General features: G+C 46.8%; 1 protein-coding gene across 1 annotated transcript in view; it reads left to right on the top strand.

Annotated features, from left to right (window-relative positions):
• The first annotated feature begins 2,696 nt into the window (after nucleotides 1-2,696).
• Nucleotides 2,697-16,762, top strand: part of LOC112234570 (stromelysin-3-like) — a 32,138-nt gene continuing 18,072 nt past the window's right edge. The window contains exon 1 of the mRNA XM_024402748.2: nucleotides 2,697-2,935. Within this exon, the coding sequence (XP_024258516.2) occupies nucleotides 2,697-2,935 (239 nt within the window). The remainder of the gene's footprint in view (nucleotides 2,936-16,762) is intronic.

Raw genomic sequence — 16,762 nt, 5'->3', positions numbered from 1 at the left:
ATTCGTTTTTTAGGTCCTGTTGATAGGATAGTCTCGAAGGGAGCTCATCCAGTTTGTTCTCCAGTGACTGCATGTTCACCAACAGAACAGATGGCAATGGTGAAGAAGATGGTGCAGACAGACATGGCAAGTATGCATCTAGTTCCTAAGCCACTTTGCAGTTTTATTTTTTTTTTGTGTTATTTCTTACATTATTACCCTAGAACGTTTGTGTTATTACATACAGCCGGAAATACATTTTGGATATCAAAGCGGGGGTAACTCACCAGCATTACGACCAGAAGTACGACATACCCGAATTGGATCTTTTGTTCGTACCCACCAAGGCAATTGAACTTATCCCAGAGGCTGCAAGATGCCGACGGCGGAAAATAGGTATTTGGAGGGGACTTTGAGTCCAACTCGAGGTGTGCACACCATCTACCGCTTCAGAGTATATTACTCGCTAATCTTAAGTCCCTGGACAATAAAGTAGACGAGCTCAGGGCGAGGATCTCCTTCGAGGAGAGACATCAGGGACGGTTACATACTCTGTTTCACAGAATCATGGATCTCTCTATATATACATTTTCCCTGTCCATACAGCCAGCTGGGTTCTCCCCGTACATTGCGCAGACAGGAATAAAGAACTCTCTGGGAAGAAGAAAGGAGGTGGTGTATGTTTCATGATTAACCTCGAGTAACTCCCCATCCCGGGTGCGGGAGCGTAATCATCGACTGACACTAATTAGCATAACGCAACAGACATAAATATCCTAGAAAATATTCCTATTCATGAAAATCACAAGTGAAATATATTGAGACACAGCTTAGCCTTTTGATAATCACCCTGTCATCTCAGATTTTCAAAATATGCTTTACAGCCAAAGCTAGACAAGCGTTTGTGTAAGTTTATCGATAGCCTAGCATAGCATTTTGTCCAGCTAGCAGCAGGTAACTTGATCACGGAAATCAGAAAAGCAATGATATATGATATAACAGTAGCTAAGATGGGGAGATGTCTGCCCATTACAAATCGCTGCACTACCTTCCTCTTTGGGATAGGGGGCAGCATTTTCACTTTTGGATAAATAGAGTGCCAAATTTCAACTTCCTGCTACTCATGCCAAGAATAGAAGATATGCATATTATTAGTAGATTTAGATAGAAAACTCTCTGACGTTTCTAAAACTGTTTGAATCATGTCTATGAGTATAACAGAACGTATGTAGCAGGCAAAACCCTGAGGACTAACCATTCAGATTTTTTTTGTTTTTGAGGTCACTGTCTATTCAATGAGTTTTCATTGGGAAACTTGTTTGCAGTTCCTACCGCTTCCACTGGATGTCACCAGTCTTTGGAAATTGGTTGAGGTTATTCCTTTGTGTAATGAAGAAGTACGGCCATCTTGAATTTGTGTCATTTGAAGTGTACTTTTTGAGAAGGCGCATGACTAGAAAAGTAGCGTGAGTTTGTTGTCTTCCTGTATTGAACACAGATTGTCCCGTCTACAATTTGATCGATTATTAACGTTTAAAAATACCTAAAGTTGTATTGAAAAAGTAGTATGAAATGTTTTGGCAAAGTTTACAGGTAACTTTTGAGATATTTTGTAGTGACGTTGCGCAAATTGCAAGCTGTGTTTTTCTGGATCAAACGCGCCAAATAAATGGACATTTTGGATATATATCGACGGAATTAATCGAATATTGGAATGCCAACAAAAGAAGCTCGTCAAAGGTAAGACATGATTTATATTTTATTTCTGCGTTTTGTGTCGCCCCTGCAGGGTTGAAATATGCTACTCTCTCTTTGTTTACTGTTGTGCTATCATCAGATAATAGCTTCTTATGCTTTCGCCGAAAAGCTTTTTTGAAATCTGACATGTTGGCTGGATTCACAACGAGTGTAGCTTTAATTTGGTATCTTACATGTGTGATGTAATGAACGTTAGGGGTTTAACAGCACTATCAACAAGGCAGGTCCTACAGGCTCTAGTTTTGTTGCATCTGGACTACTGTTCAGTCGTGTGGTCAGGTGCCCCAAAAAAGGGACTTAGGAAAATTGCAATTGTCTCAGAACAGGGCAGCAAGGATGGCCCTTGGATGTACACAGAGAGCTATTATTAATAATATGCATGTCAATCTCTCCTGGCTCAAAGTGGAGCAGAGATTGACTTCATCACTACTTGTATTTGGGAGAGGTATTGACATGTTGAATGCACCGAGCTGTCTGTTTGAACTACTGGCACACAGCTCAGACACCCATACATACCCCACAAGACATGCCACCAGAAGTCTCTTCACAGTCCCCAAAGTCCAGAACAGACTATGGGAGGCGCACAGCACTACATAGAGCCATGACTACATGGAAATCTATTCCATATCAAGTAACTGTTGCAAGCAGTACAAATAGATTTAAAATCCAGATAAAAATACACCTTATGGAACAGCAGGGACTGTGAAGTAACACAAACACAGGCACAGACACATGCATGTGGTAGTGGCATTGTAATGTTTTTTAAATGGTATAAACTGCCTTAATTTTGCTGGATCCCAGGAATAAATACAAATACATGCAATTTTGTCTAAACAATAGCCTCATTTACTTTCCCTCGAATGGTACTTAGTTGCATATACCTCTGTTCACAGGGATGGCCTCAGAAGACACACAACTATGGCCTGAAGAAGAGGGGTAGGTTTAGCCATACTCAGGACATGCTGAAGGAACGATCGCGCCTGTCAGGAAGTGTCTATCCAGAGACTGTGCTTCCAGGGAATGGAACAGAGTTGGTCTGGAACCGGCCTCGCTGTGGCGTTCCAGACTATCCTACTCAGAAGCAAGGTGGTGTCTTGGACTACCACATGCGGAAGGGGGAATCCTTTGGAGGAAAGCAGCGTCAGAAGCGATTCGTTCTCTTTGTGGGGCGCTGGGACAAGACTGACCTCACCTACAAGTAAGGGTCTTCTTTGGTCACTCTAGAGTCTAGACACACTCATACATTTCTTTTTCAATGGGGTATACTATTTTGGGGAAGCTTTCTGGGGAACTTTTATACGTGGCGGGCACACTCAATATGTCACTGATGTCTTAGTAGTTTAGCCAGCATGCACAGAGATAGAAAGGCAATCCCTATCAAGATAGACTGGTTCACTCCTACATTACACTGGCTGACAAAGGCCGCTACAGGGGGTATTTTCTTCTGAATGAAAGGTGGGTGATGGAGAAATATGTATCATGCTGGTCCCCATCCTAACTTCTTTTGTATGCTCAAAAACAGTCATTATTTGGGTGAGATCACCCAGGTTACAGCTACTGTGAGGAGGGAGGAGCCTTTACATTTTATGGTCCAATGCAGCCATTTTATCTCAATAGCAAATCATTTCTGGGTGACAATTCAGTAAGTTAGTGATTATTTTCATTTAAAATGGTCAATAAGAAACAAAAATAGCTTCTTAGCAAAGGGCAATTTTTCAAGCAAGACAAGAATATTGCTAGTGTTACGGCTTTCTTCCGTCGAAGGAGAGTCGGATCAAAATGCAACGTGGTTAAATCGAGACATCTTTAATGATGATAAATACGAAACATACAAAAACAACAAATGGAAATGTGAAAACCTAATACAGCCTGTCTGGTGACAACTAACACAGAGACAGGAACAATCACCCACAAAACACACAGTGAAACCCAGGTTACCTAAATATGGTTCCCAATCAGAGACAACGAGAATCACCTGGCTCTGATTGAGAACCGCCTCAGGCAGCCATAGACTATGCTAGACACCCCTACTCAGCCACAATCCCAATACCTACTAAAACCCCAATACCAAAACACAACACAAAATAAACCCATGTCACACCCTGGCATGACCAAATAAATATATAAACACAAAATACTAAGACCAGGGCGTGACAGAACCACCCCCCCCCAAGGTGCGGACTCCCGGCCGCACACTAAAACCCATAGGGGAGGGTCCGGGTGGGCGTCTGTCCACGGTGGTGGATCCGGCTCGGGACGTGGACCCCACTCCAACCAAGTCTTAGTCCCCCTGTAACGCGTCCTTTGATTGGCGACCCTCGCCGCCGACCTAGGCCTAATAACCCTCACCAAGGATCCCACTGGACTGAGGGGCAGCTTGGGACTGAGGTAGAAGCTCGGGACAGAGGGGAAGCTCGGGACTGAGGGGTAGCTCGGGACTGAGGGGTAGCTCGGGACTGAGGGGTAGCTCGGGACTGAGGGGTAGCTCAGCACTGAGAGGATGCCTAGTCCTGAGAGGAACCCCAGTACTGAGAGGAAACTCATGCAGGTAGTAGGCTCTGGCAGATTCTGGCTATCTGGTGGTTCTGGCAGATCCTGGCTGACTGGCGGATCCTGGCTAGCTGGTGGTTCTGGCAGATCCTGGCTGACTGGCGGATCCTGGCGGATCTGGAAGATCATGGCTGACTGGCGGATCCTGGCTGACTGGCGGATCTGGAAGATCCTGGCTGACTGGCGGATCCTGGCTGACTGGCGGATCTGGAAGATCCTGGCTGACTGGTGGATCCTGGCGGACTGGCGGATCTGGCTGCTCCATGCAGACTGGCAGCTCTGGCTGCTCCATGCAGACTGGCAGCTCTGGCTGCTCCATGCAGACTGGCAGCTCTGGCTGCTCCATGCAGACTGGCTGCTCCATGCAGACTGGCAGCTCAGGCTGCTCCATGCAGACTGGCAGCTCTGGCTGCGCTGAACAGGCAGGAGACTCAAGCAGCGCTGTAGAGGAGGAAGGCTCTGGCTGCGCTGAACAGGCGGGAGACTCCGGCAGCGCAGGAGAGGAGGAAAGCTCTGGCTGCGCTGAACAGGCGAGGCGCACTGAAAGCCTGGTGCGTGGTGCTGGCACTGGGTAGAGGACATGCACAGGAAGCCTGGTGCGGGGAGCTGCCACCGGAGGACTGGTGTGTGGAGGTGGCACTGGATAGACCGGACCGTGCAGGCGCACTGGAGCTCTTGAGCACCGAGCCTGCCCAACCTTACCTGGCTCGATGCCCACTCTAGCCCGGCCAATACGAAGAGCTGGTATGTACCGCACCGGGCTATGCACCCGCACTGGAGACACCGTGCGCTCCACAGCATAACACGGTGCCTGCCCGGTCTTTTTAGCCCCCCGGTAAGCACAGGAAGTTAGCGCAGGTCTCCTACCTGGCGTAGCCATACTCCCTGTGACCCTCCCCCCAATACATTTTTGGGGCTGACTCTCGGGCTTCCATCCGCGTCGCCGTGCTGCCTCTTCATACCAGCGCCTCTCCGCTTTCGCCGCCTCCAGTTCTTCTTTGGGGCGTCGATATTCACCAGGCTGTGCCCAGGGTCCTTTTCCGTCCAATATTTCCTCCCAAGTCCAGAAGTCCTTTGATCGCTGCTCCTCACGATAAACAGGGGGAGTTGGCTCAGGTCTGAACCCTGACTCTGCCACACTCTCCCTGAGCCCTCCCCCAAGAAATTTTTGGGGCTGACTTTCGGGTTTCCTTGCCAACCGTGTTCCCTCGTATCGTCGGCTCCTATCTCCGGCTGCCTCTGCTCTCCTAAGTGCCTCCACCTGTTCTCATGGGAGGCGATCTCTTCCAGCCAGTATCTCCTCCCAAGTGTAACAACCTTTGCCATCCAAAACGTCTTCCCATGTCCATTCCTCCTTTCGCTGCTTCTGCTGTCGCTGCCTGTCACCACGCTGCTTGGTCCAGTTGTGGTGGGTGATTCTGTTACGGCTTTCTTCCGTCGAAGGAGAGTCGGACCAAAATGCAGCGTGGTTAAATCGAGACATCTTTAATGATGATAAATACGAAACATACAAAAACAACAAACGGAAATGTGAAAACCTAATACAGCCTGTTTTTTTTTAAATAAAAAATAATTTATTACCTTCAATACCATTCATTCTTTACAACTCATAATTTTCATACATACTCCAACAATGGTATTTTAATTTAACTAAACAAAACAAAAACCCCAAACAAAACCTCAGGGGAGCATCTTCCCTCCCCGTCACCCTACAATCTCCCCGTCCCTAATCTATCCCCTTACAAATCTAAATGACACCCAGCCCTAAAACCCCTTCCACCTCTCCCGAGCAGCATGCTGCCCCCACTTCCTCTCCTCCCTTCATCCTCCCCCTCAAATCTCCTTCCACCCTCCTCACTATCCCTTCCAACCCCCAATCTCTCCCTGTCTTCACCATGTTCTGCCTGGCTTCCCACAGCCCCCGTTTAAAGAGACTCATGAGAAGCCAGAGCAGAAACCTGTCCCTATCCGTCCCTCTCGCTCTCCCTACACCTCTCTCTAACCTGGCCCACGTCAATACAAAATCCCCCCTTACCAAACCTAACAACACCCGTGCCCTAGCCCATACTACTCCGGCAAAGGCACAGTCCCAAAAGACATGGCGCACAGTCTCCTCCCTGCCACAAGAGGATCTTGGACAGGTGTGGGATTGCACCAAACTATACCGGTACATGATGGAACGTACCGGCAAGCACTTATGGAGGCTCAACCAATTCAGGTCCTTGAGCCTGTTCTCCCGCGCCTGCACTCCCTCCCAGACCACTTCCGAGATGCCCACTACAGGCGCCGGACTCCCTGCCTTTCTGACCTCCTCGTACAGGTGCCTGTGATCTAAACCTACTCGGGCAACTTCAACCTCAGGGTGCGCACGCAGCCACTTGGCCGCATGACCAAAGTGCCACGGCAGCTGTTCCGCCCGAGGACCCGTGTTAGACCACACCATTACGCTTCTCGCCTGATACGAGAAGAACACCCGCAGGAGGTAACCGGACGGGTGTGTCACTGGATGAGCAAGCTCCGTTAACAAGAAAGAAACAAAAATTGCGTCCAGCTTGAGGGGGAAATGTGGTACCCCCCTACCTCCCTCCCCGATGGGACAGAGCATGCGTGCCCTGGCGACCCACTCGCACCTGCCACTCCACATGAACTGAAACACAAGCCTCACTAGAGGCCTCCTCAGACAAGCCGGCAATGGGTAGATGTACGCCAAATACAAAAGAGACGGCAACACATCCACCTTTAGGACCAGGACTTTGCCCATAAAAGACAAATACCTAGCCTTCCACATTGCTAGCTTCCTCTTTACCACTGCGATACGCATGTTCCAGTTTAGCGTCGCTGAGCCGGAGGTCTCAAAATGGACCCCGAGAATCCTCAGGCCCCCTCACAGAGAGATAACCCCCCGGGCACATCCGTTCTACCGCGCCATCTACCGAAAAACTTGACGGAAGACTTTGCATGGTTCAGAACCGCTCCCGACGCTCGGGTGAAATCCCCAAAGATGGCAAGGGACCTTGTCAGGCACGAGTCCTTGCACAGCAGCAAGGAAGTGTCGTCGCCGTACTGCGTCATCTTACCACGCAGCCCACCACTTCCAGGGATCAACAAGCCTTCCACCCCTGTGTCTGCCCTAATGGCAGTCCCCAGAGGCTCCATGTACAGAACGAAGAGGAGAGCTGAGAGTGGGCACCCCTGCCTGACCCCAGACGAGAGGTCAAAAACGTCACCCAAGTGACTATTTACACTAACTCGGCACCCCGCTCCGACATATAATGTACGAATCCATCCTATGAACTTCTCCCCAAATCCTAATCGACCTAACACTCTGAATAAAAAGGATCTATTCACGCGATCAAAGGCTTTCGCCTGATCTAGCGCTGCTACCATTAAAGGCAGTCCTCTATCTTCAACCCAAGCGATGGAGTCCCTGATTAACTGCAGGTTCCATCTAATAGAGCGGCCCTCTACCCCGCATGTCTGATCCTCATGGACGACGTAGGGAAGGGCTGTGCGCAACCGGTCTGCTAAAACCTTTGAAAGTAGCTTGTAATCTACACACAGCATGGTCAACGGCCGCCAGTTGCCAAGGTCTGTTACTTCCCCCTTCTTATATACAAGTGACAGCACACCAACAGCCATTGATCCCCCCCGGGACCCCCGTCTCAAGGATGGCCTTCAAGACTTCGAGGACCACTGGTCCAAGTATACCCCAAAACTTGAGATAAAACTCAGCTGGCAGCCCATCCATCCCAGGCACCTTCCCTTTTCCCATCCTCCTAAGAGCGCTCTCAACCTCTTCTAGTGAAATCTGGGCCTCCATCACTTCTCTAATGTCCTCCGGCAACCGCCTGGACAAGTGTTCTAAAAACACATTTCCCTGCTCTACATCTATTTCCCTTTCCTTAAATAAACCTTGGAAATGATCAGTTGTCACCCTGACCATATCCTCTGGTTCTCTAACTATACTACCATTTTCTTCCCTAACGCCATGCATTACCTTCCTACTCTGTCTGGCCCTAACCGACTTAAAGAACATAGCGGAACAAGTCTCATTGTGTTCTAGAAAGCCACTATGCGCATGCTCCAGGAAAGCTCGAGCCTTCCGCTCCTGCAACTCCCTGAGCTGCGCCTTTAGGGTAGCGGATCTCTCCCAGTCAAACGACCCGCCGAGGTTGCCTGCCTCGTACTCGAGTTCAATTAACCTTTGGATACGATCCACCTCCCTCCTCTCCTCCCTTTTTTTCCTCTTGCAATACCCTATTATAAAAGCCTTAATCCTCACCGTAACTAATTCCCACCACTCTAACACCCCCTCGCACATGGACCGGAGGCCTTCAAGCCTCCAAAAGAAACCATAAAACCCGTCAACAAAAGCCTGCTCCTCCAGCACATCCCGATCTAACTTCCAGTACCCCCTACCAAAGAGGCAGACAGGCGACCCCACACGCAGGAGCACCCCGTTGTGATCCGAAAAGAAAACAGGCAACAGCCGCCCAGACAACTTACCCAAAGACCTGGGTACAAAAATATAGTCGAGCCTCCGCTCAACCCCCCTGGAGTTGCGCCATGTAGGACCGGCCATTTTCGGAGTAGTGTGCAAACCACCATCAACCAGACCATGGCAAGCCATTAGCCCGGTAATGGCGCCTGCACTGCTATCCCCCTATTCCTAAATCTGTATTAAAATCCCCCTATCACTAATTTCCTATTTGTGACACACAGGGCGTCAGACAGTCCACCATCTCCCTCCTGTCTGCCACCACCTGTGGCCCATACACCACCACTAATCTAAATTTACATTCCCTTATCGTGACATCCACCCCTATAACCCTCCCCTGCATTACCACAAAAGAATCCTCCACTTTTACCTCCCTGTGCCCACACAAAATCCCTACCCCGATGAGTGCACCCCCAATACCCCAAACCGACTCCCCCTTGTCCCACTCCCTCTTAAACTTACTAACATCCCCTCCATCCCTCAGGTGAACCTCCTGTAAAAACAAAATCAAACCCCACACCCTCCAAATAACTAAAAACCGCCCTCCTCTTAACAAAATCCCTTAAACCCCTTACATTTAAACTAACAAAAGTAAAATTAGACCCCATGAAAAAATACAATTAAAACATGTAATACACTCAAATTCTAAACCCAGACAGAAAAAAAACAAAAACAGGAGACTCACCCGATGCTCCCCTGCTCCATATCTACCGGTGAGAACACCATCCGTACTCCCGACATCCCCCCCTCTTCCTCCATCTCACCAACCCAGGATGCAGGAATAGTGTTTGGCTCCGGCGTGCCTGCACCCTGGGTCTACCCCCACACTCCTCCCCCTCCCCAGTGCTGTAGCTGGTTTGGAAAAAAATTGGGGAGGCTGAGTCCCCAAACAAAAAACTCCCCACCTCCTCCTGTACCCAGTCCTGAGTCTTGTTAGGTGTGTCCCCACCCAACAGAAGTTGAGGGCCTGGGGAAACCAGCAGCAACCCAGAGGTTTCTCCCACCCCCATCACTCTCTTGGCCATCCCCTCCCTCTCACTGTCGGCCACTCCTCCCTCGCTTTCTTCTCTCTCATGCTCCTCCACTCGGTTGCCTTCTTCCGCCGCTTTTCCTGGTTCTCCTACTCCCGTGCCTTCCGTTTCCTTCTCTCTTCCATCCGCCGCTTCTTGCTCCTCCTCCTTCCTTGCGGCCTTCCCCTCTGGACCTGTACTCTGGTCATGAGGCGTGCTTCCTTCCCCTCCTCTTCTTCCCCCATCCCCCGCTCCTGCTCCCCCCCCAGCCGCAGACGCATATGACCTCTGACGAGCCGGGTACCCCCTCCACAGGTGTGCTGACGAGCCACACCCGTGGCACGCCTTAGGCTTGTCACAATCCCTCGCCTCGTGTTCCTCAGATCCACAAAATCTGCATTTTCTTGTGCTGCACGTGGCGAATATGTGGCCGTAGGCCATACAGCGCCTGCAAAATGGGGTCTGACGTGCATAAAACAACGTCCCCCTGTCAGCCCCTAGGGAGAACATAGCAGGAGGATGGAGGTAGCCACCATGTCCCTTTGGGTCCTCCCTGAGGAAGGCCTGGAAGCCTCTCCTCCCATTCCAAAACCCAAGGGAGTCTTTAAGGTGCCTTGCTGAGGAGACGTTATCCATGTATCTCCCCAGAAAGGCCCTCACCTCTTCGTCCTTAACGTATGGGTTGTAAATGTTGACAGTTACAACCCTAAAGTTGTTCTTCGCCAGGCTTGTTATTTCATAGTGGCTCATCGGCCTCTCACCTCCCACTGCTCTTGCCCTTCTCAGGATATCATCGTGTTTCTCCTCTGTATATAGTGCCACGTCGTTATGCTCCCTCCAACGAGTTGCCTTGGAAACAAAACACGTCCTTCACCGTCAGCTTTAGAATCCCCATCAATATTATCCTTCCAAAAGTTTCCCGTCCTAAAGGCTCCAACTCCTTTTCCTTCCAAGCAAACCGAATCGTGTTGGCCAGCCCAATCCCAGGGACCGCCGCAAGGAGAATGGCGCTCGTTCTCTTCTCTTCAAAAAAAGGAAAAAAGAAAAAACCAAAGTGACTGAGCCTATCTGGTGAAAACTAACACAGAGACAGGAACAATCACCCACAAAACACACAGTGAAACCCAGGCTACCTAAATATGGTTCCCAATCAGAGACAACGAGAATCACCTGACTCTGATTGAGAACCGCCTCAGGCAGCCATAGACTATGCTAGACACCCCTACTCAGCCACAATCCCAATACCTACTAAAACCCCAATACCAAAACACAACACAAAATAAACCCATGTCACACCCTGGCCTGACCAAATAAATATATAAACACAAAATACTAAGACCAGGGCATGACAGCTAGGACTGTCTGGGAGCACTCAGAGTGAGATGGGGAAAACTAGCTGTTATTGACAGAGGTTTGAAACTCCAAAGGCCAAAACAAGCTGAAATCATAATTTTCACAATTGCACAGTATTATTCCAACCTCATAGTGTGGAAATATACAGTGCATTGGGAAATTATTCAGACCCCTTCACATCTTCCACATTTATCCGCAGTGTTGAAGGTCCCCAAGAACACAGTTGCCTCCATCATTCTTAAATGGTTGGAGTTGGGAACCACCAAGACACTTTCTAGAGTTGTCCACCAGGTCAAACTGAGCAATCGGCGGAGAAGGGTCAAGGAAATGACCAACAACCCGATGGTCACTCTGACAGAGCTCCAGAGTTCCTCTGTGGAGATGGGAGAACCTTCCAGAAAGACAGCCATATCTGCATCACTCCACCAATCAGATCTTTATGGTAGTGTCTAGACAGAAGCCACTCCTCAGTAAAAGTCACATGACAGTGCACTTGGAGTTTGCCAAAAGGCACCTAAAGGACTCTCAGACCATGAGAAGCAAGATTCTCTGGCATGAATGACAAGCGTCACATCTGGAGGAAACCAGGCACTGCTCATCACCTGGCCAATACCATCCCTACGGTGAAGCATGGTGGTGGCAACATCATGCTGTGAGGATGTTTTTCAGCAATAGGGACTGGGAGACAGGTCAGGATCAAGGGAAAGATGAACGGAGCAACGTACAGAGAGATCCATGATGAAAACCTGCTCCAGGACCTCAGACTGAGGTGAAGGTTCACTTTCCAACAGGACAACGACCCTAAGCACACAGCCAAGACAACTCAGGGGTGGCTTTGGGACAAGTCTCTGAATGTCCTTGAGTGGCCCAGGCAGATCCCAGACTTGAACCCGATCGAACATCTCTAGAGAGACCTGAAAATAGCTGTGCAGCAACACTCCCCATCTAACCTGACAGAACTTGAGAGGATCTGCAGAGAAGAATGGGATAAACTCCCCAAATACAGGTGTGCCAGGTTTGTAGCGTCTCGAGGCTGTAACGGCTGCCAAAAGAGCTTCAAAGTACCGAGTAAAGGGTCTGAATACTTATATTAAAAATCAAATATATTTACGTATATAAATTTGCAAAAATCGCTAAAAAACGTTTTTTGCATTGTCATTATGGGGTATTGTGTATAGATTGATGAGGGGGAAAAAACAATTTAATCAATTTCAGAATAAGGCTCTAACGTAACAAAATGTGGAAAAAGTGAAGGGGTATAAATACTTTCTGAATGCACTGTATATAAATCACAGGAAAATCCATTTTTTACTGCACTGGGCCTTTAATCCAAAACGAAAGACATTTCAGTGATGGATAACTGACTTTGTTGTAGACTTGCAACTGCTGTCTTAAGCTCTGCTGTAGACATCAATAGTATACATGTAACCCGTTTCAGGAAACTAGGCTATGTCGCGGGTCACTACTTCACAGGAGAGCCGTGAAGTAGCCTAATGTTAGCTAGCTAACATTGAATTTGGTTGGTTAGCTACCTGCAGATTCATGCAGGGTAGTAACGTCATGTGTTGGGATTATGGTTCATTATTTAGCTAGCTACATGTCACTATGCAAGTAATCATTTCGGGTGAGTTTGTCAATTAAGTCTGGCCATCTACTCCGATTTCAGAGCGCACTCGACTGAGTGTGCCAGAGCACAGAATAACTAATGAATTTATGGACGCTCAACAAACATTGAATATGGCCGGTGTCAGTAAACGTCAGCAAAAAAGTGTAAATAAATTGTTGCCAGCAGCACAGTTAGTAACCAACGCTCTGGATAAAATGTCTAACCAGCTCCGCTAGGGCGAGTAGAGTGGTCAGAGTTTGGATGGGGGCTAAAGCTTAAGAGGGTGTGAACGATGATGAATGGGTGTAGACAAAGAAAAGCTCTCCAGTAGGTACCAAAATATTCAAAGGCCATTTTCTCAAAAGTGAGGTTACAAGTTTATCAACTTTCAAAGCAGAATTACTTTTCCATTGTTCCTCAAATGCAGTGTATGATATACCACTTTGTAGCTCTGTGTCTCTGCTTTTATCCTATGTAAAAAAACACAATTTCAAATGTTGCTACATAAGACTGAATCAAGGCGGTTGGTCACATATGCAATTTAGCAGACACCTTTATCCAAACCGACTTAGTCATGCATGCCTACATTTTACGTTTGGGTGGACCGGGAATCAAACTCACTACCCTTGCGTTACAAGTAGAGGTCGACTGATTAATCAGAATGGCCGATTAATTAGGTTTTCATAACAATCGGAAATCTGTATTTTTGGGCGCTGATTTGCCGATTTTTAAAATGTATTTTTTATACCTTTATTTAACTAGGCAAGTCAGTTAAGAACACATTCTTATTTACAATGACGGCCTAGGAACGGTGGGTTAACTGCCTTGTTCAGGAGCAGAACGACAGATTTTCACCTTGTCAGCTCAGGGTATTCAATCCTGCAACTTTACAGTTAACTAGTCCAACGCAATAACGTCTGCCTCTCTCTCGTTGCACTCCACAAGGAGTAAGTAAGTAAGCCAAGGTAAATTGCTAGCTAGCATTAAACTTATTTTACAAAAAACAATCAATCATAATCACTAGTTAACTACACATGGTTGATGATATTACTAGATATTATCTAGCGTGTCCTGCGTTGCATATAATCTGACTGAGCATACAAGTATCTAAGTATCTGACTGAGTGGTAGTAGGCAGAAGCAGGCCCGTAAACATTCATTCAAACAGCACTTTCGTGCATTTTGTCAGTGGCTTCGTTGTGTGTCAAGCATTGAGCTGTTTATGACTTCAAGCCTATCAACTCCCGAGATGAGGCTGGTGTAACCGAAGTGAAATGGCTAGCTAGTTAGCACGCGCTAATAGTGTTTCAAACGTCACTCGCTCTGAGCCTTCTAGTAGTTGTTCCCCTTGCTCTGCATGGGTAACGCTGCTTCGATGGTGGCTGTTGTCATTGTGTTTCTGGTTCGAGCCCAGGGAGGAGCGAGGAGAGGGACAGAAGCTATACTGTTACACTGGCAATACTAAAGTGCCTATAAGAACATCCAATAGTCAAAGGTTAATGAAATACAAATGGTATAGAGGGAAATAGTCCTAGAATTCCTATAATAACTACAACCTAAAACTTCTTACCTGGGAATATTGAAGACTCATGTTAACAGGAACCACCAGCTTTCATATGTTCTCATGTTCTGAGCAAGGAACTGAAACGTTAGCTAACTTACATAGCACATATTGCACTTTTACTTTCTTCTCCAACACTTTGTTTTTGCATTATTTAAATCAAATTGAACATGTTTCATTATTTACTTGAGGCTAAATTGATTTTATTGATGTATTATAGTAAGTTAAAATAAGTGTTCATTCAGTATTGTTGTAATTGTCATTATTACAAATACATTTTTAAAAATCGTCCGATTAATCTGTATCGGCTTTTTTGGTCCTCCAATAATCAGTATCGGTGTTGAAAAATCATAATCTGTCGACCTCTAGTTACAAGCATCATGCTCTACTAACTGGGCTACAAAGGACCTCAAAGGAGAGGGTGCCCAGTCTATGTGTATTCAGTGTTTAGCAGTGTTTATGTTTATGATGTCATTTCAAACCAAACGTAACAGAAAATTAGGGGGCACAACTTCAATTTAGTTTGGTGTTTCTTTGCCTTTGAAGCATCTTTTGATTGACACGATGAACCCTGCGCCCTCAGGGTCGTTTGGTCTCTTCCTTGTGTTTTGACTGCCTCGGCTCTTCCATTACAGTTAAAAGACAGGCCTAGCCAGACATTGGCCACCCTCCTACTCCGTCTGGCAGTCGTGACCTGAAAAACCACAGCCATTTACAAGAGTCAGAGCACTCAAGCATGTTACAGCAGAGCAGCCCAAATATTTCCCAACATCTGCGCATACAGCTCAGCAGGGAGGGGGCTGGAGAGTGGAAAGGTCAAGCTAATAGTTACTTCCAGGAGAGTGTTATCAGAGCAGAGCCAAGAAGAATAAGTCTTTGTTGTTGCGGAACTCAATTTCCTTTTCAACATTACAGTAAGTGTCACTCTTGAGACAAAATCTAGACGATGTAAAAACATAGAAGAGAGAAATAATGGTGTAGAATAGAAAATAGAGAGCTCATGTTCATGTGAAACATGGCATATGTATTGATCAAACGTTAAAATGCTGAGTATAATCAACCACCCTTTGCCAAACACCAAAATATTGCCTCATTAATCATTACTCATGTTCCCTTTGAGGTAACCACTTACTAAGTATCCCTAAATATAGCTTCATGGTCATTTTGCTGATTGTCAACAGGCACAGAACCTCCCGTGCCCTTTACTCCCTCTCGCACACAATCATTTCTGCACACACAGCTGGGTGGCCTCTTTTCAAGAAAGAAATGATTTACAGCACAGTAAGGGTGTGTACTGCACTCTGCTGGCTCATCACATTTTCACCTCAGGAGACACACAACATCACAGAGCGGGACCTGCAACTTTTGCCCCTCAAGCTAGCAATCAGCACTGTTGTTCTCAGTCTGGTTCCAGTGGCTGGCTGTGGTGAGGAACAAGTCGAGCGACTGACTGCAGGGGGGGTCATTACCAGGCCAGTGTTTCTGCTGTCTTCTCTGTGTTGACTTTGTTGTAATAATAACGGACTGTAGCATTAGCAACACATTGACTGTTCCATAGTAGTCTCTTACTCCTCCCAGAGCACAACTTTAAAGTGGAACTGACAGTGTTTTAATTACTTCGCAGATATGAAAAACACAATCATCATATCAGTCAAAATATCAAATTCCCAGTTCATGCTACAAAACCAAAACCAACCAATTCAACAATACATTTCTTGGTAGTCCCAAAAATATTGCAGGTTGTAAATCAAAGCTGGCCTGGTACATTGTTTGCTACCTCCACCCATTTGGAATGCACCGTTTCAGTTTCAATGACTCAATATTTTGAATAAATGGACGACTGTTACTAAGGCTGGGAATGTCAATACAAGTCCCAGCAAGCACTGACAATGAATGACCAAAAAACTAAATCTGCAACAAAACACCATGCACACCAATGCACACCTATTTCAGCAGTAGCCTAGGCTGGCTACTCAACTACAATACATTTTGAGTGCACCATACATCAATGCAGCATTCATTATTTATTTAGCAAGCTAAAAACACAGAGCATAACATTAGCTATCCACTAGGAGGATGTCATGTCATTGGAGGAGTGGGTAAGTGAACAACTTGTCCCCCTCATATCGTTTTTCAGTGGCTAAATATACAGCTGTCATTTGCTACTGACTGAAAACACAAACTTCAGTTCAAAGTGCAGGCCCGTGTGGCAAATAGCTTATTTGCATATAGCGCTAATGTAGCTCTGATTGGCTATGGCACATGTTTTATTTATGGCAGTGTCTATTAATTGTCCAAACCCACGGCCACCTTACCACTCTATGTTGCTGTAGAATTTTCACAAATGCCTTAATACACAGTACCAGTCAAAAGTTTGGACACACCTACTCATTCCAGGGTTTTACTTTATTTGTACTATGTAGAATAATAGAGAAGACATTACAACTA

This window comes from Oncorhynchus tshawytscha, linkage group LG33, assembly GCF_018296145.1.
Source record: "Oncorhynchus tshawytscha isolate Ot180627B linkage group LG33, Otsh_v2.0, whole genome shotgun sequence".
Classification (NCBI taxonomy): Eukaryota; Metazoa; Chordata; class Actinopteri; order Salmoniformes; family Salmonidae; genus Oncorhynchus; species Oncorhynchus tshawytscha.
Note: the sequence above shows the minus strand (reverse complement) of the source record. Positions and strands in the feature narration are given on the sequence as shown.